Source organism: Mastomys coucha, unplaced genomic scaffold, assembly GCF_008632895.1.
Source record: "Mastomys coucha isolate ucsf_1 unplaced genomic scaffold, UCSF_Mcou_1 pScaffold15, whole genome shotgun sequence".
NCBI classification, from domain to species: Eukaryota; Metazoa; Chordata; class Mammalia; order Rodentia; family Muridae; genus Mastomys; species Mastomys coucha.
In genome coordinates this window covers 53,063,178-53,085,159 of record NW_022196897.1, presented here as the reverse complement: position 1 = coordinate 53,085,159, position 21,982 = coordinate 53,063,178, and the positions used below count along the sequence as shown (strand labels likewise).

At 36.2% G+C, this 21,982-nt stretch overlaps 1 protein-coding gene across 1 annotated transcript in view; it reads left to right on the top strand.

Moving 5' to 3' along the window:
• The window catches only part of LOC116090254 (sodium channel protein type 1 subunit alpha), a 141,944-nt gene that overhangs the window by 98,707 nt on the left and 21,255 nt on the right, over positions 1–21,982 (top strand). The window contains exons 18-22 of the mRNA XM_031370485.1: positions 7,267–7,387; positions 8,513–8,667; positions 10,434–10,607; positions 12,484–12,606; positions 20,359–20,640. Of these exons, the coding sequence (XP_031226345.1) occupies positions 7,267–7,387; positions 8,513–8,667; positions 10,434–10,607; positions 12,484–12,606; positions 20,359–20,640 (855 nt within the window). The remainder of the gene's footprint in view (positions 1–7,266; positions 7,388–8,512; positions 8,668–10,433; positions 10,608–12,483; positions 12,607–20,358; positions 20,641–21,982) is intronic.

The window sequence follows — 21,982 nt, the reverse complement described above, 5'->3', positions numbered from 1 at the left end:
ATTGAGATAGTTGGGGAGGGGGTTGTTGTGAAAGAAGAGAAAGCGAAATCGCACAGAGACACAACAGTGGGGAAAATCCTTCCTCCAATGTCCATGGTGATGGAGGTAATGTGGGAGGAAAATGTATTTTTTTTTTAACTTACTGAATTTCTTAAGGACTACTATGTGAGCATTATCTTATTTAAATTGTTTACTTGTTACCTGGTGTTTCCTAACAAATAAATGGTAGATGTCAATTGAGAAATAAATCTTTGCTGGGCATAGTGCCTCATGCCCAGCAAAGTCCATCATTAGGCAGGTAAAGTCAGAAAGACCAGGAATTCACTGTCTCAGACAGATAGTGAGCTCTAGCAAAGCTTGGAACATAGAAGACCATATCTAAAATAAAAATGTCAAAAAAACATCTTATTTACGCACTTCATTCTAAATTTCTGATAATATAAATTACCAAAATTCTTTCTAGTTTGAATCTCCTCATCTTAAGTCCTTGAATCTATAGGCATACATTTAGTATTGGATGAATAATAATAGCAGCTACTTATGTACTGAATGAATATTATTGATAAGCTATTATATTGAAAAACCATACATAAAAGTATTTTCCTCTGAAAATTAAGATGATTCATATTTGTACAGCTTATGTTTGTATTAATCAGGAATAGAAAGAACACCAAAATCTTTATCAATGATTGTCCACAGAACCCCTAGAACTCCTAGCAATTCTCTTTCTCCATGCTTTTGTAGCTTAGAAAAGTGCTGAGTTAAAAATCATAGATATTAGAATAGTAAAAACATTAGAGATGTAATGTTTCTAAATTACAAGCCACTACCCAGTTATTTAAAAGCCAATATGTTACACCATTTTTTTTTATTTTAGTATAGTAGAATAGATTATGTCAATGCAATTTGAATATTGTAATAGTACCCAAACAGGGTGTACAGCGAACACCACCTGGCTTCATATTGGCAATTTAGGGTAGTTGAGACCAACATTAGGATAACAGACATGATATGGATAACTAAGGGCTGGTGTTTGAGCTGCCCAACTGCTTTAAAAAAACTACTGCCTCAATAGTGTCTTTTTCTTTGATATTACATTGTTGCCTTGTTGAGAGTCATTAATAGTGTTCATTTTGATTTTTAATTCTCCTAAAGCAGAATATACACAATGACATTAATATACATATGTTTAATGCTGTGGGGTATGATGGCTAATCTGCATTATCTGACTAAATGAAGAATCACCTAGAAAATTGTGAGGTACACCCCAAGGTACATCTATTAGGGAGTTTATATAAAGGGTTGTCTAGGGAGAAGACAATCTTTGAATGGAAATGACACTCTCCTAGGGACTAGAGGCATGAACTGAATAAAAGAAGGAAAGGAGGAAGAGGAGGAGACAAAGATGATGAAGATGATGACATGGAGAAAACGAGGAGGAGGGAGAGGAGGAGCAGATGAAGATGAAGATGATGATGTTCAAGAGGAGGAAGAGAAGGAGACGAAGATGATGAAGATGATGACAATGAAGAAGGAGGAGGAGGAGATGAAGACAATGAAGATGATAAGGATAAAGAGGAGGAAGAGAAGAAAGACAATGACGACAGCCAGCAGAAGCTGCTTCACCTTTCTCACTTTCCTTGCTCACCATGACATGCACTGCCTGGTCAGAAAATATGAGCCAAAAGAAAGTGTATAAACTCCATTTAACTATTTTGCCAAGTATTTTAGCCCTTCAAGTCAATAATAACTGATAAACAGAACATCAGTGATCTTGTTTATATGTGTATATATGTGTATGCATATCAACTCAGTAAAAGGCTCAAATTGAAAAAAGGTCATGCTTTGTTCATAGATAAGTACTGGATCTGTTTATAGATAAGTTCCTCCCATACTATTCTTTGTTGCATCTCTCTCTATGTGCATATTACAGAACTGAGCAGAATAAGCCACCTGATTGGTTCCTTCCAAAGAAACACCAAGCTGTTGCTAGCTTTGTTACTCTATTTTGTGTTGTTTGGTCTTCAAGGCCAAATTATTTTCTGTACCAGAGAACACCTTTAAAAGCAAGAAAAAGGGCATAAATCCACCATGAAGGGAAAATGTTCTTACCATCAGGGTCACAGTAAGTAATGGTGGAATGCCCTAGTGGACCAGGCAGAGTGGATATTTGAAACGCAGTGTGGTTTCTGCATGCCTTCATCTCAACACTTAAATAACCCTGCCAAGTACATATGGCTTGCTCAGATAAAAATGCACCCAGCCTCTAATTAACTAGGCATTAGGGAATTAATAAATTGAAGATTGATTAATAGCATAATAAATGCTAAAATGGATCTAACATATTTTATTAATTTCAAAACAGTGAGAAACATACTTTAAAAAGCAAAAGTTAATAGCAATTTAAGAATACAAAAAAATAACTAATCTACTTCATTAAGTTTTAAATTAATAAAATAGTTGTTTGACAACACTAGGTTTCATTGCTATCTAGGATCTTTAGAATATTGTATGAAACATGTCTGTGTGCAAAGCTGAGGTGAACCCCTCCCTCAGAACTATTGAGCTTCTACCCTATTTGAGTGGCAGTGCTATCTTAACCAAAGAACTACACTTATTATTTGTTTTAACACTGAGAAAAATAATAATAAGCATACCTTTGTTTTTAGATTTCTGAAACAATGTTTTTATCTCATGATTAAAATATGAGTAACAAATTAAATGGTGATATTGAGACTCTTTTTTATTTTATTTCGTATATTAAGACTTACAAACACGTGCACATTCACACACACACATACTTACTTTTATGTCTGTTTGTACACTACTTACATACATGCTTCCCACAAGATCAGATGAGCGTGTCAGAACCTCTGGAACTGGAGCTATAGATGGTTGAGAGCTGCCATGTGGATGCTGGGAATTGAACCTAGGACTTCTGCAAAAGCAGACAATGCTCTTAGGTACTAAGCCATGTCTCCAGCCCCAATATTGAAACTCTTAATGACATAATAATGGGAGTGAAAGTGTGAGATGCTTTTCCAAATTTATATGAATCCTATTATAAGTACTAGTACTTTTTAAAGATTTATTTGGTTTATATATGTGAGTACACTGTTGCTGTCTTCAGACACACCAGAGGAGAACATCAGATCCCATTACAGATGGTTGTGAGCCATCATGTAGTTGCTGGGAATTGAACTCAGAACATTTAGAAGAGAAGTCATTGCTCTTAATCAATGAGCCATCTCTAGCCCAGCATTAATATTTTTAATGTTAGTATTATCCACAAGTATCCATAAGGTGTTTTTAAAAAGTGACTAGTATATTGGAACTCAAAGTAAAGCTTAGTAAATCAAGAGAGCAGATATTGTACAAGATTATCTGACCTCAGGTCAGTTAAATTGAAGTTAAAATATAAATCAGAAGATAGAACTACATCTAAAAAACTAAAGGAAAATAAGCCTTTATGTAACGAAAATTTCAGTAAACATGGTTGAGTTTTTACACACCAATATTTATTGTCTTTTCATTTTTTTGTCTTACTGTCCTATTATATCCCCATTAAAAAGAATTGTTTCAATAACTCAAAAGAGTAAAATACTAATAGAAATAATATAAGCCTCAGACTATCTTTATAAATTAGAATGCCAATATAAAAATAACAAGGAAAAACTGTCAGCCTGCATATATTCTTTAAAAAGACTTTGGAAGAGTGAAAATATTGACTAAAAAAGTCAACATGTGAAATATGAATATAAATACCACCTAAATGAATTTTATTGAAGTGTGTATCTATTTGTCTTCTATATAAAATGATATCTTAAAAATGTGTCAAAAATAAGATAGTGCCTTTTAGGTTCCTGCAACTTTTATTCCAGGCATTTCTCAGATAAGCCTTTTTCTTAGGCCAAGAAAAATAGTACTTAGTTCCGTCAACTAAGTAATCCTTTAAAGGTAAAATAAGAAGTCAGTACTTCACATGTCAATGAAAACTGTGGTCACTGTGAAAAAGATGTTATGGTTGGCAGGATGTAGAACGAGCTATAGGCAGTATCTTACTATCAAATGCCTTTTTTGTAGCATGGCTGCTTTTTGTTCTACTTGACACTGAAAAATGATACCACTGAAGATGAGGTTTTATCTGAATGGTACCTACTATTGTGATTCTTGTTAAAGACTAAATTATCTGTAGAGATATAAGAGAACACTGTTATAGGCTCAGCAAGTTAAATTTTCTATTTAAAATAAAGTTTGTCTAAATAAGTTTATTCAGAGGGAGGAAGATAGGATTTCTAGTAAGTAATGAATGTTGGTAAAGACTCTTAACTTCTCAAATCAATTTACTTTTACAAAGAGGAGGTATCTTGAACAGAAATATATAGTGAAGAATGCTGGATAATAATAAAATTCTTCTCATGGGATTTTTTTATGAAATAAATAATTCCTGTGCTCTTACTCCTGCTTCTCTCCCTTGCCTCTTGCCCCTTTGTCCCCCTCGCTCCCCATTCCCTTTCCCCTCTCTCCATGTGGTCATGGCCATCCCCTACTTCTCTACTCTCTCCTTCTCTCTGTCTTTCTCTGCCTCTGCTACCCTCTTAACTCCACTCCCCATGCCCTAAATAAACTCTATTCTATACTAAAAAATAAATAAATAAAAATAAAATAGAAATAATTCTTGTAACAATGATAACGCCAATTAAAGTTATTGAATAGGACTATTGAAGTGGCAAATCTCAGCCTAGAACTATGACATTCAGCAAATTTTGATTCCAGTTATGTTGAGGAAAAGATATGGGAATCCTCAGAATGAGCCTTGTAACTCAAGCACACAGTCTAGTCATTTATTCTAGTCTCTTCACTTCTTATATGACCAAATGCATGACTTATCCTTGGATATGTTTTTAAGTCAGAAGAAATGGTTGAATCATTCAAAGCAAATGCAGTTCAATTGTAGATTTTAAAGTCTACCTGCTGCTGTATCCTGTGCTGAGGAATAAATGCTCCAGATGCTGAATGTGTAAACAGGCTACCATCATAATTATGGAAAAAGATAAAATTAGCTTTTAGTGAAGAATCTATGTATAGTGACAGAGGTAATCTTTAAAACAGACACTTAGAACTGTGACTGGTCTTTCATGTTAATGCAGATCCCTGTGACCTTTAATTTCCTATTTTACAAGAAATTTAAAAGGGAGAAAGTCACATGGATAGAGACCCAGGTGTAGAAGCCATATTCTTTTGATTGAACAAAGAAAACTCTGTTTCATATATGTGAAATTATTATTAATAGTTTTAGCATGATGTATGTTTATTATTTAAAATATGTGTTGACTGAGTCATTGGTATATTCTCTTTTAGGTTAAACATAAATCCATAGTTTGGAAAACATGATATTCTATTTCAAGTATCTAGTAGTGCTATGGATGTCATAGTTGCCAATTAACACTAAATTTCTAACACATTGATGGCGCTCAATGTATCTTACTTGACTAAATTACCTAGTGTACTACTTATTCTTACCCAGATTTGAAGGCCAGCAGAATTAAGTTAATATTTTCTACTGTTTTTGCCATATTTGACTCCTGAGAAGCCAAAAAGAGAACCATGTGTCTAGTTACTACTGCCAAATTCTGAGAAATACTGTTTCTATTTACTTTAGTTTTTGGGATATTAGTATAAACATTACTCATTGAGGGGAAAACTGACTTCCATGCATTGATTGGTTTGTTTCTGCAACACTCTGGGCTTTAAAATATTTTCCAGTAAGAAAGTCATTTAATTAAGAGTCTAAGTTTATTTGTTTATTGCTGCATTTTTAACTTATTTTAAGACATCTTTTCTCCAAAGGGCACATGAAATATGAAAATATGAATACATCTATAATAAATAATTCTGATCCTCTGATCTGTCTAACAATTAGTAAGTATAAGTTAAGGCATTCAGTTATAATTGCTCAGAATTGAGACACTATTAAAGAAATATAAATGTTTAAACACAGAATAGCTTTGCCGCAGGCCAGCCGATCTGGGCCTCCCTCAACCCGTGGGAGAAACGGGATCCTAGTCAGGTAGGTGAAGAATGACAAACAGAGCCAACACAAGGGTGTGTTGAATCTGAATGTATTTGTGCAAGGTGAAATTCAGGCTTAAATAGCATACAGCAAGCAGGGCAGATGACAAAAGTCACGTAGGAGGGTGTAGTCAAGTGACCCCCACATCAAGGTTGGTAGGGTCTGGTAGCCAGGTGTGAAGCAGGCAGAAAAGCAGTGGAGCCCTCCCTGCTGGGGCTATTTTGATATTCCTATGCTAATTCTCAGGTTCTGCTGGAGGCAAGGACTAGGAGGTTCTGATCTAGCACTTCCTGCTAATTCTCTGGGTCTTGCTGGAGGCAAGCATTGGGAAGTTCTGACCTAACAGTTCTAGCTAATGTTCTTGAGTGAGGGAAGCCCTTCGATTATAAAACAGTTCTTCTGTGGGACTGCCCTGAGAATTCTAACTATGTTAACTGTAAGCAATGGTGCCTGGCCTCTGTTGCTAACTCTGAGAGGCAGATTCCTAGAGAGAAATTCCAAGCTAAGGACAGCTAGGAATTGAATTAGGATATTTTGGAACATTGTGCTGGTCAGGAGACAGTGCCTAATCTTAAGTTTAGCCATTAAGGAATCATTTCTTGGTGTACTTTTATGCTTAAATAAGAGGGCGTGTTGACGATTGGAAAGACTAATCTGGAACACATCTGAGTTAGGAGATACCAGTGACTGTCTGAATATCCAGGAGGCACAGAACTCCTTTTGAATCCTTAATGCTTCTAATCATAATCAGGCTTTTTTTACTCCCGATATTTTGGATTTGACTGGAGTAGACAAGTGGACGTGGCATAGCTTAATGATTTTATTCTCTTCTGAGGTTGAGATTCTCTGAGCTTCATTTCCTTTCTCTCTCTTCCCATTCCTACAAGTCATGACACCCTCCCTGCCCCCCCCAATCCACAGGGTAGAAGTTTCCTCATTACATGTTGTTGATGGTCATTTGTAACATCCCAGCACAACACAACAATCTTACTGCACACAGAAGTTCCTGGGATAGAAATCAACACCAAGGTTTTCCCATTCCCTCTTCTGAGTGTTTGTTTTACTCTAAATTTATATAGCACCTTACCTTGAGAAAAAAAAATGCATTCATTGTAATAATCTCTTCTTGGTATGCCACTCATTTGGGGAATTAAATGAAAAGAATTTGCTTTTTATGACCATTTTATGCCCAGAAACTCAACGAAAGCAGTAGCTCTTCGGAGGGAAGTACAGTAGACATTGGGGCGCCTGCAGAGGAACAGCCTGTCATGGAACCAGAAGAAACTCTTGAGCCCGAAGCTTGCTTCACTGAAGGTAAAGAGGAGGGTGCCCTTGCTTGCACTTCACCTAAGGAGTGTGGCCCTTTCAGCTGTTGATCACCCAAAGTGGGTTGCTTAAATGTAATAGACCTTGTAGTTAATGAGGCCCCCAAACTTGACTCAGTACATAAAAGCAATGTGAGGAAATCAAAGACACATCAAAGCAGGTTCAGGCAAGTCACCTCTTAGCAAACTCAGACAACTTAGGAAACTAAGTACACCCTTTCAGGAGCACCACAAGAATACCCATGTGTGGATGAAGTGTATATTGCTACTCTACACACTTAAGAGAGAAGGTTTCTGTCTAGTTATTAGTTTCATTTTGAAGTCCTTTTCTATAGTAGTTCCAACCAAATGGATTAATTTCAGGCAATAAAAGAGTCAGATGCAGATACTAGCACCCAGCCAATGGACAGAAGCCAGGTGCCACTGTGGAAGAATTCAGGAAAAGCCAGAAGAAGCTGAGGAGGAGGGTGGCCCCATGGGAAGAACAGCAGTCTAAACTGACCTGGACCCTCCTAGATCTCTCAGACACTGAGACGCCAACCAGGCAGCATACACCAGCTGATATGAGGCCCTCAACATATATGCAGCAGAGGACTGCCTGGTTTGGCCTCAGAGAGAGAAGATGCACCTAACCCTTGAGAGACTTGAGGCCCCAGGGAGTGGGGAGTTATGGTGGGGTAGGGGTGGGGGTGGGGTTGGGCACATCCTCTTGGAAACTGGGGAGTTGAGGTATGGGATGGGGAGCTGTCAGGACGGCAAAGCAGGAGAGGAATAAAGACTGGACTGTAAAAAGGGATTAAAGAATTTTAAAAAATTAAAATTATAAAAAAAGAGATGAGAAAAAAAACAAAAAAAGGGCAAACTACTTGTCACTATTTGTAATTTACAAAGTTTTCTTTTTGAAGGCAATGTTGTGTAAGAGAAAAGGCAAAATATGAAGATACTGTACATTTTCATAGATTTCCCACTGCTTATAAGTAGACACTTGTAACTTTAAGGTTAAAGCAAATTAGGCATTGCACTGGTGATGGAGGGATGAAGCTGGGCTGATGCGATGTATAGTAGAGGCAGTAGAGCTATCTTCCATACTCCTATTGGAACCTTATGCTTGTAGGCTGTGTACAGAGATTCAAGTGCTGCCAAATCAGCGTGGAAGAAGGAAGAGGGAAACAGTGGTGGAACCTACGGAGAACGTGCTTCCGAATAGTTGAGCACAACTGGTTCGAGACCTTCATTGTGTTCATGATTCTCCTCAGTAGTGGTGCCCTGGTGAGTGAACCTTAATACAAAGTGCTACAGTAGCAACTGGGAAAATCTCACACTCTTTAAGCCTTTGTTTCCCATTGCCTTAGTTACCAATGAGTCTTCAATAGCAACACCTTTTTATCTTCCAACCAGAAATTTAATGACTAACTGCATTTCTGGGTTTGCATTTATGTGCACACATACATTTTTAATCATTCATCAATGTTTGGTTATCATGAAACAGATCAAAAATGGACCCTTTTGCTTAGTCGTTATAAACAAAGTAAGTGAGGATTCCTCTTTGCTTATCTACATGTGACTGTGAGAAGCACAGCAGAGTTCATGTTAGTGCTATTACGGTGGCTATATATCCTCTGGCTTTTGATGAACTCTTTGTGGGCACTTGGTAGGTCCTTGGGGACCTCTTCTCTGTCTCTTTTCATGTGGGTTCACTATTCTTGAGCTACTCAGTAAACAATGGATATTGATAATACTAAATATTGGGCACCATGCCTAAGTGATTATTTAAAGACTGGACCATGTTTACAGGAACATGTTCATTTCATCAGAACCTATTTAAATTTAAATGAAAAGTATTTACACATATACAACTATATTGATAAAATTTTATATGTGAAAATGTATTTAAGCCATAAAATGTTTGGATAGATTGATGATAGACTACAGATAGATAGATGAATAGATAGATAGATAGATGGATAGATAAGAGATAGATACCTAGATTTAGATGAATGATACAATATATACATAAATAAATAGTTTGCCTGATTGAAACACAATGACTTACAAGTTTTAAAATCAATTACATATTTTCTTATAAAACTATTGATGGAATGTCTTCTACATATCAGTATCTACATATCTGCATGTCATAGACAAAAATATCTTTCATCATTGAAAGAAATATATGTTAGAAGTAAAGTATCAGCTGAGGTTTATATTAGAACAACACATAGTTGGTCTAATTGAAAGGTAATATCACATTCCTATTACATAATGTCATACTATACCTACTAAAAAGTAAAATTATCAGCCAGATGTGGTTGTTCACACCTTTAATTCCAGCACTCAGCAGGAAGAGGTAGTCAGATTTTTGTGAGTTAGAGGTCTAGCCTAGTCTACAAAGTGAGGCTATTGCACAGAGTAATAGCCCTGAAAACCAACCAACCAAACATAAAAACAAAACAGAAGAAAGAAAAAGAAAAAGAATTAAAATTATGAACAAAAAAGCAGTTAACTACTTAGTAAAATAAAATTGGACATTATGTTGATAAACCATAATTTATGCTTTATAAAAACAATCATTATTTAATCTTTCTCCTATAGAAAAAAAATAATACTAAAGTGGATTTTTTTTTCTTTTATGGTGCTGGATATCAACCTTCTGGTCTCATGTATCTTAGAAAAATGTTCTAGCCACTGAGTCATGCCCACAGTATGCAAACAAAGAAACACAATGGCTGCCATGGAATGTATGTGACATTAAGAAGTACTTCCTGGATTAGCCAACTGACTCATGAAATTACAATTTCACTTCAAGAAGAGTGGGGTCAGGAAGACATACTCACCTCTGGTTTTAAGAGCTATGTAAAGTTTATCTTTCCTCTGGTGTATAAGGAAAAGACCCAGAGAATGACAAGACAACAGTAACACTTTGTTCCTGCTCTTCTGTCCCAAGGAAATACCATATGCATATATAGTTGGAAAAAATCTAGCTTTAAGTTTCTAGTAGCATTTGAAAGCTAAAATGTATAACATTTTCTTTCTAGGCCTTTGAGGATATATATATTGATCAGCGAAAGACGATCAAAACCATGCTGGAGTATGCTGACAAGGTCTTCACTTACATCTTCATCCTGGAGATGCTCCTCAAATGGGTGGCCTATGGCTATCAAACATACTTCACCAATGCATGGTGTTGGCTGGACTTCTTAATTGTTGATGTAAGTATCTTCCATGTCACGCCTTTTGTTTGAGGTAGTTTGTCTGGTTTGTATCCTAATTCTAAAACAGTGAATGAGTCTCTGGCCATTGTGTTACGATGACAAGATAGGTTGCCCAGCCCTAAACTCTCTCACCAAATAATAGCATAGAACTTAGAAGTTCTGAACTAATTTACTAATTTAAAAAGGCAAGATAAGATCTAGTAGGAAAAACAAGTGTAAATAATTATATTGCTAATATATAATGTAAATGATAGAAAAAGAATTTAAAGAGGATGGTGTTTGTTCTGCCATATTATAAATCAGACAGACTCCAGATTGGATCTTTACCGACTTATTCATTGATGTTCTTCCCCAATAGTAAAGAATATCAAGATACAAAAGGGATAGTGAGTACTACTGTGATTTTATAAATCTTTGTTATCTACAGGAAGATTTTAAGGAGAGATTTTCAAGTCTATTATAAGTAAGGTTGCAGAGAGTAGGACAAGACAAGCCTACTCTATGACAGGGAAGAAATTTTCCTTGATGTAAATGAGATTTACAGAATGTCCTTGATATACCAAATATGCTTGTGGAGAATTTTAGTTATTAATAGTGAATACTTCACTTGGCAGTGGTGACACACACCTTTAATCCCAGCACTTGGGAGGCAGAGGCAGGCGGATTTCTGAGTTCAAGGCCAGCCTGGTCTACAAAGTGAGTTCCAGAACAGGCAGGGCTATACAGAGAAACCATGTCTTGAAAAAAACAAAACAAAATAACAACAATAGTGAATACTTCATTTACTTAAAATGAGTAGCAAGATCACTCACTGAGGCCAAATCCAAATGAGTGAATTGATGGAAACCTCAAAGGAATCATCAGTTATACAGAATAGAGAGAGGAAGTTAATCAATAGGCCTTAGCTCATGCTTTCATAACTCATAGTGTGGTTAGGATTTGGAATTTTTCAAATTCTTTACTCTTAGTATTCATTTATGTCCTTTTAATATTTTTATTACTTTTAAGCTTTTCATACAGTGTAAATTTTTCTATGGCGTATTTTGGGTTATATTACTTCCCTTCTCCCAAATCTTCCCATATCATCCTGTCCTGCTACCCTGACAACTTCATTCTCTTAAAAAAAAAAAAGAAAGAAAGAAAGAAAGAAAGAAAGAAAACAAGGAAGGAAGGAAAGGTAAAATAAACAAACAAAAAAAAAGCACACAAACAAAAAACAAATTTGAGACCATTTTGGGTTGATCAGCTACTTCTGATCATGCAGACTGCCCTCCAGTGCAGCTCACATACCCACTGTCACTCCCTTGAGGAAAACTGATTTTTCTCTCTCCCAGCTGTATCAGTTGCAAATAGCTTTTTGGTTAGGGGTAGAAGTCCCTGCTCATGTCCCCTCCCCTACACGGCGATTTAGTCTGGTTTAAATTTTCCACAGTTCTTGTGTGTTTTGTCACTCTATGAGCTCATATGTCTCTCACCCTGCTGTGTCTGAAAGACACTAATTCCGTTAAAGACGTTCCCCACTCTAGCTCTTGCACTCTTTAGCCTCCTCTTCCACACAACTCACTAAGGCTTGAGAGGAGGGGTTTCATAAAGATATCCTATTTAGTATTGAGTGTTCCAAGATCTCTCACTCAGCACTGATCAGTTGTGGGTCTCTGTTAACTATCACCTACTTGCAAGAAAGCTTCTCTGATGAGCATTCTTCTAGGTGGGTCACTGATCTATGGGTAGAGCATGAGGAGTCATTATTGCTGTGTTTATTCAGTAGAATAACAGAACAACTATGAATCAAAACTGTATCTATTGTATTAGTTGATAACTACAAAATGAACAAAAGCGATGTTATTTACTCATTGTTATTTATATTGTACAGGTTTCATTGGTCAGTTTAACCGCAAATGCCTTGGGTTACTCTGAACTTGGGGCCATCAAATCCCTAAGGACACTAAGAGCTCTGAGACCCCTAAGAGCCTTATCACGATTTGAAGGGATGAGGGTAAGAAAAGGGAAAATTCTGCAGCATTGTATATTGTCAAAGCTAGACTGAGTTCAACTTAACTAACGAAAACCACATGCATGCAAAAGGAATGGCAACCCTTTGCAAACTTGCTACTTTACCCTTTTCTCTGTTGCATATTTACATCTTGGTGATATGCAAGAGAAAATAGGCCTCTTTGAAAATGATTTAATATCATTTATCTGCTTTGCTAATTAAAATGACCTTATTTCATAATCGATCTTGGGAGTTTCCTTATACTTCCTAATACAAAGGGGGAGGGGCCGATGCTCTCTTAGAGAACTAAGTGGGGTTATGTAATAATTACCTAGAGATAATTTTGTTTCATATCTTTTCTCTATGATGACCCATCAGTACTTAAGGAATTTTATGGAATGTAATTGAGTCACAAGCATGTATGAGTACAAAGGAAAAAAAAATGAAGAGTTGTTGAATGTTTTGTCTTTACAATGCCAAAATTCTCATTGTTTGGATATATTCAAGGGCAGACATTCACTATTGATTGGAGTATAACTAATACTGCCTCAACTGTAACTAAATTAATCACAATAAATAAATAAGATACTAATTTAAATACTATAAATACCTACACATCATATAACCATAAAGCTGTTAAGGAAAAAGAATATGTATTTTTATTCATTGTCATACATGACTCATTAACCTTAACTTAAACTTCATTTCTCAGTTACGCAGTTTTATGTTGCTCTTTTGAGCAAAGTATTACTCACATCTTCATAATTCAACACACATCAGAATTTCGCATTTACTGGCTTATTGTTATTATGATTATTTCAAAGGATAATACAATCATTTATATAAGATGTGCAGTGTGAAAATTATTTTAAGATCCGAAATTTATGCTCTCTAAATAAAGCAAATGAAATATCTAAACCAAAGAGAACACATTGCCCTGCCACTTATACCTACAAACCAATGGGTACTACAGGCTCCTCTCTGCACTATATAGATGGCTTACAGCCTGGGTTCCCTCATAACTAAAAATCTATTGTGAATTTTGAAATATTATACTCTAAGAAACAAGTCATTTTTAATTTCTCTAGCACATATGAAAACTTCTGTTCAGTAGATCAAAGAAGCTTTGATTCTCACACAAGAAATCACATTTGTATTAAAAATGTATCATAAATTTTCTCCCAAAACTTTATGCAAAACTTAAATGTTTTTCCAATTAAAAGAGCACTTTCATTTCAGAATAGCAATTTCAGTTGTCAAGTAAAACATTATTTTCATACATTTTATATAAAAATATGTGAGCTGAATTAAAATCCACATTTTTTTGACTTTTATGTTTTTAATGTTTCTTTTTCTTTTACTTTTACTTTTTTTTTTTGGTTTTTCGAGACAGGGTTTCTCCGTATAGCCCTGGCTGTCCTGGAACTCACTCTGTAGACCAGGCTGGCCTTGAACTCGGAAATCCGCCTGCCTCTGCTTCCCAAGTGCTGGGATTAAAGGTGTTTTTTTAACAATCCAGCCATTGTCCTCCCCTTCCCATGCCCCTGTCCCCCTCTTAGAGTTCCTCATCCCATTCTTTTACCTTGCCTCCGAGAGGGTGCTCCCCATCTCGCCAGGCTTCCCCCTTCCCTGGGGCCTCAGGTTCCTCAAGGATTCAACCCATCTTCTCCCTCTGAGGCCAGGCCATGCAATCCTCTGATGTATATGTACCAGGAGCCTCTGCCCAGCCTGTGTATGTTCCTGGTTGGTGGCTCAGGCTCTGAGAGCTCCCTGGGGTCTGGGTTTGTTGAGACTGCTGGTCTTCCTATGGGGTCACTCTCCCCTTCAGCTTCTTCAATCCTTCCCCTAATTCAACCACAGAGGTCCAGACTTTAGCCCAATGGTTGGATGTAAGTATCGGAATCTGTCTCAGTTAGCTTCTGGTAGGGGCTCAGAGGACAACCATGCTAGGCTCTTGTCTGCAAGCAGCACATCATAACATCAATAATAGTATCTGGCCTTTAATGAATAATGCTAAGTATATATAAGGTTGTAAGAAAACACTTCAACTTTGACATTTTAGAAGATTATTAAATCCAGTCACTTATTTCTATATGTAATATTTTCCATAAGAAATGGGTCTATTTTCCTTTCTTGTAGAAATAACTTTATCAATTATTGTTAATAGTGCTTTTATCAATTATTATTAATAATGCTTTTCTTTTTTAAAACTGGAGTCATCAAAACAAAAATTCTTGGTAGATGCTAAGAAGCTGACTCCTGAGTCAGCTTGGCTCATAGTGAAGCCACAAATACCTCAAGGCCATGGCAATTCCTCACCACCAGTTTGGCATTGTGAAGTCAAAAATAACCTTTCATTGATTCTGTGTTTGTATTTCTAGTATGAGAATTCCTCTACTTTGTAAAAGTATAATTATGGGTGGTGGTGAGGCTGGGCATGATGATGATTGTAACCGGGAAGTGAGATAGAGTATCTTCAGAAACTCTCATTTTATCCTCCTTGGCAGCATAGAACCGCAATCGCTGTGTCCAAGCGTCAACCAGGCAGCCATTTTGTTTTGGGTTTTTCGTCACTCTTTCAAAGCATGTGCTTCTACGCAACACTACTGAACACAGCATGCTGCATAGTGCTTGAGAAGGAGTTAGAAAGTATTAAATGAGTTATCATCACGTTGCCCTTTGTGTTTTGCATGTCTTATGCACACTTTTGGCTGACGGCTTTTGAACATTTATTGTATTTCAAATTTCCAGTCCAAATTTTTTTCAACTTGTGAAATTGAACCGGAATGAACTGATGTCGTGAATACCTAGGGTCAAATAAAACTTGTATTTAAATTAGTACTTTTTAATTTCCCAAGCTGGGAAAATCGTAAAAACCTTTTCCAAAGAACTCAAGTCTCAGTTGCTAGGGAAACAGACAGTGAGCATCATATACAAAAAGTAACACCAAATGTTCTGTCATATCAGCTTTCTAACTAATAATAAACTATATATTTCTATTTTATATAGGATAATCTTGCTCCAACTTGGATGGGGTGGAGCGGTGGTTCCTCCCCTCAGCCCTTTATTATGGGTACTGTATACCCCTTTTGCTACCTTTAATCCTTGCACTGTGACTTATGTGTAGTGGGATTGAGGGAGGGAACGGGAAGGGTACGATTGCACCACAGTAGGGACAATACAGTATTTATTTCCAAATCCACTACTTTCAATGAGCTTAAATTTCTTTGGGGGGAAAAAAATTATCTCTGACTTACAGTCTGTGGATTCTAACCCCAGTAGTACATATCTTTATTATGTTCACTGAATATGATTTAGCTATTGTATACTTCATTGTCCATTTATGGGGAAATTACTCAATTGGTGAGGGTGGGGGACCCTTGTGTAGGATGCTGATGAAAATGTTTTAATTTGTCAAGCTCATTGTAGTGACGGAGCATATAGCTCTCGTTTTTAAACACACTGCTCTGGTCCCTCAATGGGCCAGCCAACATTCCATCAGCTGACTGTTGGTGTGTGTGACCAGAGGCTATGGCCTAGGTATCTCAGGGTTCTCATTGGTTATGATCACTCTTATCTTTATTGCATAAAAATGTGTTATTTGCAAAAGGTAGCAAGCAAGATACCTGTGAAACATGGGAATACGAAAAAGATGTGTTTTAAATTATAAAACAAAAACATGTGAAAAGTCAACTTCATTGAAATATATAGAATAGAATATGTATGGAGAACAAGACAAACGTGAGTAGGAAGAAATTGATGTATAAGCCAATCCTTGTAAGCCACCACAATTAGCTTCCCAGAATCTTACAAGGCATCACTGTGAACCCCAAAATGAAAACAAACCTACACTTTTGCTTCCTCTTAAAATGTAGGAATCTTATGTAAGAAAGATAATTTTTATTATTTGGAAGAAGAAAATTTTTGTTTGGATAACTGGGACATTTATCTGTCAAAAATATTCATCTTAATAAAATTGCACAACACTGACTTATGTGTTGGCTTTTTCGAAGACGTTTTATTTTTCATATTAAGAACTCATGATTTCTACTTTCCATTTTTTAAAATTCTTATTCACATAATTTTTCTGTGTTTCTTAGAAAAGCTATAGAACCCATGGTTTCCAGTGACTTGGAAAGAATCTAAACATCTTCACTTAGATGATACTCTCAAATGAACTGAAATTTCTAATATCAACCAGAATGTTTGCCTGGTCCTATTTTCTCGTTGATTTAATCAGAAATATGAACCTTAAAGAAGAAATAGACTTGAAGAACTGGTTGTGCAACAATACAGAAATTCTGCTGGGAGATGTCTTTTTAAAACATAGTTAGAAGAGACAACCTCTACAATCCACCCATTAAGTATACTTCTTTCTTAGACATCTCCTTTTATGTACCTTATAACCTCAATGTGTTCTTCCCAAGTTATTTAGAGCAGCTCGTCCCGGTGCATCCCACATGGGAGACAATTACTGACTCTCCCTAGAGACTGTAAAGAATTAATACACATCCCTCCCTGAAGAACCAAGGGATGGTTGGGCTCCTGGGAGAGGCAATCCGTTTGTGATCTTTTGCTCCACACATTAATGAAATTACAACTTTATGTGGATTTTGAGTGGTAAATCCTCTGATCCTATGCCAAATGTTCTCCAAGACAAAGTTCCTTGTAAAATAAATGCCTCACTGTGCCAAGTCTATGGCAAATTTGCACGTTTTCCTGAACTGCATTCCTATACAATATTTGACATCACTAATTCACTAATGAGCATTAGTTTTAATTCAAAACCAGTCCCTGTTTCAAAGGAAATCTCTCACATTTATTGCATTATGCAAACTGCTTTCTTATTCAGTGGTTAAATCCTTAGCCAGGCAAGCATGAGGACTGGTATTTGGATCTCCAGGACCCTCTGAAATGTCAGATGGTCATAGTAGCTCACATGTAATTCCAGAGCTATGGAGATTAAACTGAATCTCCTGAACAAGCTAGCTAGCCACACTAGCCCTGTCCTTTCATCAAGCTCTGAATTCAGTTGATGCAATGAATAAGATAGAACCCCCCCACCCCTACATCTCTTTCCTCTATACATATATTTCCCAAACATCTCTATGCCTCCACATATATGCTTACATATGTGCATGCACACCTGAACACATAGGTACACTCGACATAGTCACATTAAAACGTCCTAATCTAACAATGATATGGGAAAATAATTAACTTTCGCAGAGAGCAGTCAGGAAAAAAACATAAGAGATTGAAACTCTTGAAAAAAAACTTGCAGGGTAAGCAGAAAAGAGTATGAGATGCCAATTCTGGTCTACTTTCTGAACCTAACTTGTTTTATTTCATTAGTCTAATTTTCCAAATGAAGCCTGAGCACCAAATTGTCCTTATTGTTCTTTCCAATAGTAAATTATAATTCCTCACTTCAAAGGTGAAAACTCTTATCATTGTTAAGGAGACTAAACTGGTATGTAGAGTTAGATTCAATAAAAGACATATTTATTTGAGCTAAAGCCTAGAGAAGGAGATTATTTCAAGGGAAAATACTTATCAGGGAGTTTCAAAGAAAAAAAGAGTCTCAATTCTCAGACTAACACATTCTCATGGAGTGACTGTCATAGAGGAGGTGAAGTGTATGTAACCAGTATGGGAAGCTGAAAGGGTAAATGGATCAGGCTAGTGAGAATCCTTCAGGAGTCAAGTCTAGCAACTGAGCACAGTCCCCAGAACTGACCTCACATGGTAGAAAGGAGAGGACCAATTTCTGGAAAGTATCCTCTGACCTCCGCCCAAGGGCTATAGAAAATGCACACATGCACATGTGCACACACAAATAAATGTAATTGCGAAATGTTTCAAGGAAAGTAAACTCATAAACTGTGGAGTGATGTAAATGCCAAAGAAAGGGAGATGTTTTCTAATGGCTTGAGAAGCATTAAGAAAATTTTAAAATGGAACTTGGGGTAGATCAATTTCATCTATCCATATTGAAAGAAGGCAAGAAAAAAATCTGACAATAGTGTAATTCTTTAGTACCTAGGGACAGAGCCAAGAAGGAGATCAAGAGAGTAGGCCAAGGGCCAAGGTGGAAAGGTTGGAAGAAAGCAACGAGACCTACAGACTTGGATCAAAATGTTCAGTGTCATGGGTGTTAAAGGTAGAAAGCTCACACTTTAGTATAGATTTCATATCCTTGACAAACAGGGCACCTCATTGTGGGTGGGAGACGAAATATTCAGAAATGAGAAATGACTACTCAATTTCAATGTTCATATCTCAAATCCAATAAACAATAACTTTAGGGGTACAATTTTTTTTAAAATATATAAGCATTTTTAAAGCCCTTCTTAATAATTTAAAAATGAAATTGAAGATAACTTTAAAAAGTAATATGTACAGGAAAGTTTGTGTGTTAATTCTTTGAGGGAGGCCATCAAGGGAGATAGTTACTCATTAGTTTCTCCACATAAGCCTATCTTCTGCTTCTGCCTCAATAGCACAATCTGAATTATCTTCTTCATGTTCATTTCTCATCTTTATTATTACTGGTTTCATTTCCCTTGGCCACATAACCCACTATTTTGTATCCCCCAATGGATATCGTTTCTTGCAGAGTTCATCCAGGGCTCAGAAGTACAAGGAATTGGCTCTTATACTTCTGTCAGACAAGCAAAAACTTCTAAAAGTATACTATAATCAAAATCAAATAGATGATATTCGTAATCCAACTGACAAAAGCAGCAGCTGTTCCCACATGAGTAGAATTAATCTCAGTCATCCGTGTTAAAGTCTGAGACACATCCACCAATTAAGAACATATTAGGGACAGCCTTTATCTCCCTCTTAGCTACTGATGTGCAGCTCAATGGCGAGCTATAGAGAAGGAATCCAGGACTACAGTGTGTCAAATACAAAGAATTTTCATTTTAAATCTGTAGTCCTGAATTAAGCACAAGAGGGAGGTAAATATCTTTGTCATGAAAAATGGAGAAAATAATTTACCACAGGACTTTGCACAGTCACATCAGAATTGATAAGTACATATGACATTCCTCCTTTTCCTATTTTCCTGAGAAAATGATCTCTCTAGTGTTTCATTTAAGATAAGTTTATTGGATTAAACTCAGTAAATGAAACAACTGACATGACTGGAGCTTGAAATAAACGATGTGATGATCTACTGAAATACATGATGCTAAATTGTCTTGCTTCTTATGCAAAAACTATTATTAGTTATAGCAATGCATGGATAATTAAGGCCAAAAATATATGAGGTGTTAAAAAAGTTTTATATTTATATATCTGGATTTTAATTTATATTTAAAGTATATTGGTCCAATCAATTCATGCCCAAATGTTTTAGTTCTGTTCTTTGAGATATTGGGTTTTTTTTTTTTTAATTAGCTAATCTCTTGCCTAGGAGTTCCTACTTCTCTCTCCTCTTTTTTTTTCTAATAAACTACACGTCTTCATCCAGTAGCTAACTCCTCCCATTTTCTTTTTCTTTAGCTCCTTTTTATATTGGATTTCATTCTTTTCTCCATTTCTTTGCTTATTGCCTATATTTCTTTTCCTAAGCATAATGTTTAAGGAAGAATGAGTTTTATTTTAAGATTATTTTTGCTTTGCTCTTCCACAGATAGGATAAGTAGTCTTGATAGAAAATAAATCAAAGATTCTTAAGGGAATGTCTTTTTGCTTTTAATCAATAAGGATTTTGACTTTTCTTTCTCTCCATTTGTGTATTAGGTGGTTGTGAATGCCCTGTTAGGAGCAATTCCATCCATCATGAATGTGCTTCTGGTTTGCCTTATATTCTGGCTAATTTTCAGCATCATGGGCGTAAATTTGTTTGCTGGCAAATTTTACCACTGTGTTAACACCACAACTGGTGACATGTTTGAGATCAGCGAAGTCAATAATCATTCTGATTGCCTAAAACTAATAGAAAGAAATGAGACCGCCCGGTGGAAAAACGTGAAAGTAAACTTCGATAATGTAGGATTTGGGTATCTTTCTTTGCTTCAAGTTGTAAGTGAACTCTATTTTCTCTGAAAATTTTTATTGCTAGGAATAATAACAAAGTGATTATTGCAGCTGTTACTTAGTTCAGAAGAAACTTTATATTTTCAGCATTCTCTGTTAGCACAAATTTGTGAATCCAGATGAGCAGAAACATTTAAAGGCATAATCAAGAGAGGCCAGGTATTTCCAGTTTTTCCAAAGGTCTTATTTCCTTCTCTCTCTCTCTCTCTCTCTCTCTCTCTCTCTCTCTCTCTCTCTCTCTCTCTCTCCAAATTCCTGTCATTTATGAAAAAGTTTGTTATAAACTAAATAAGGCCACTGGTATTTTGTTTTCTATTGCAATTGAAAGCTTGTTTTTTGCAGAGCATCTTTCTTTGGTACACGTGCTCATACACACACACACACACACACACACACACACACACACAAATGCACACGCACACACACTGACTTGAATGGTAACCAACATGTAGGAATTCACTGATGCTTAGTTACCCCAGTATGGATTGGGGACTTGGAAAAGATGGTTGAGTGTGGAGATTTTATTCTCACAATGTAATGGAAACAACAGAGTATGTCAGCACCCAGTAGTCAAAGGTAGGCGCCTCTAATCTCATACCAGAGCAGCTCTTACCACCATTATTGAGCTGTGCTTTGCCCTAAACATCTTTAGTTCTTCAAGAATTGTTTATAGCTTATTTAAAAAAAAAATACAAAAGATGTGATCCCTCAAACGCACTTACCCAATGACACTTCTATCTGCAACAAAGCAGTGAGTATAAACAAAGGCCAGGTTATTTAAAAAAAAAAAAAATACTGCTCTATTTGGGATGCTAAAAAAAAAAAAAAAAAAAAAAAAAAAAAAAAAAGAAAGGCTATATAACTTGTCTCCCTTTGCTTCTTTAGGGCAGTCAGAGCAGAAATTTTACTTTACTTACTAGATAAAGTTTCAATTACTCAACTAGACCCAGTAAATAAGCCAAGGCTCTTCCCAGCACTCCTGCAGTTTCACACACATCCTTATCATAATTATTTTACAATTTCCTCTTATCTTCTTCTTGAAATCTCTGTCTCTCAGACCCTGCAACTGATTCTGAATATTTAAAGCTTAATACAATGATTTTTTAAAAATGTATCAAGAATGATTTCTTAAATATTACACTGGATTCACCCCCTTTCCCTTGCCATTCATCCTGACCTATACTGATCACTGCAGTATAAGCATCTCTAAAATATGTCACTCTGTTCAAAAAACCAAGGGAAGGAAAACCAGACATTTTCAATGATCCTGTGAAGTGCTTTCTGCACAGAACTCTTTTTTATTGTTGTTTTTGTTTTTGTTTTTGTT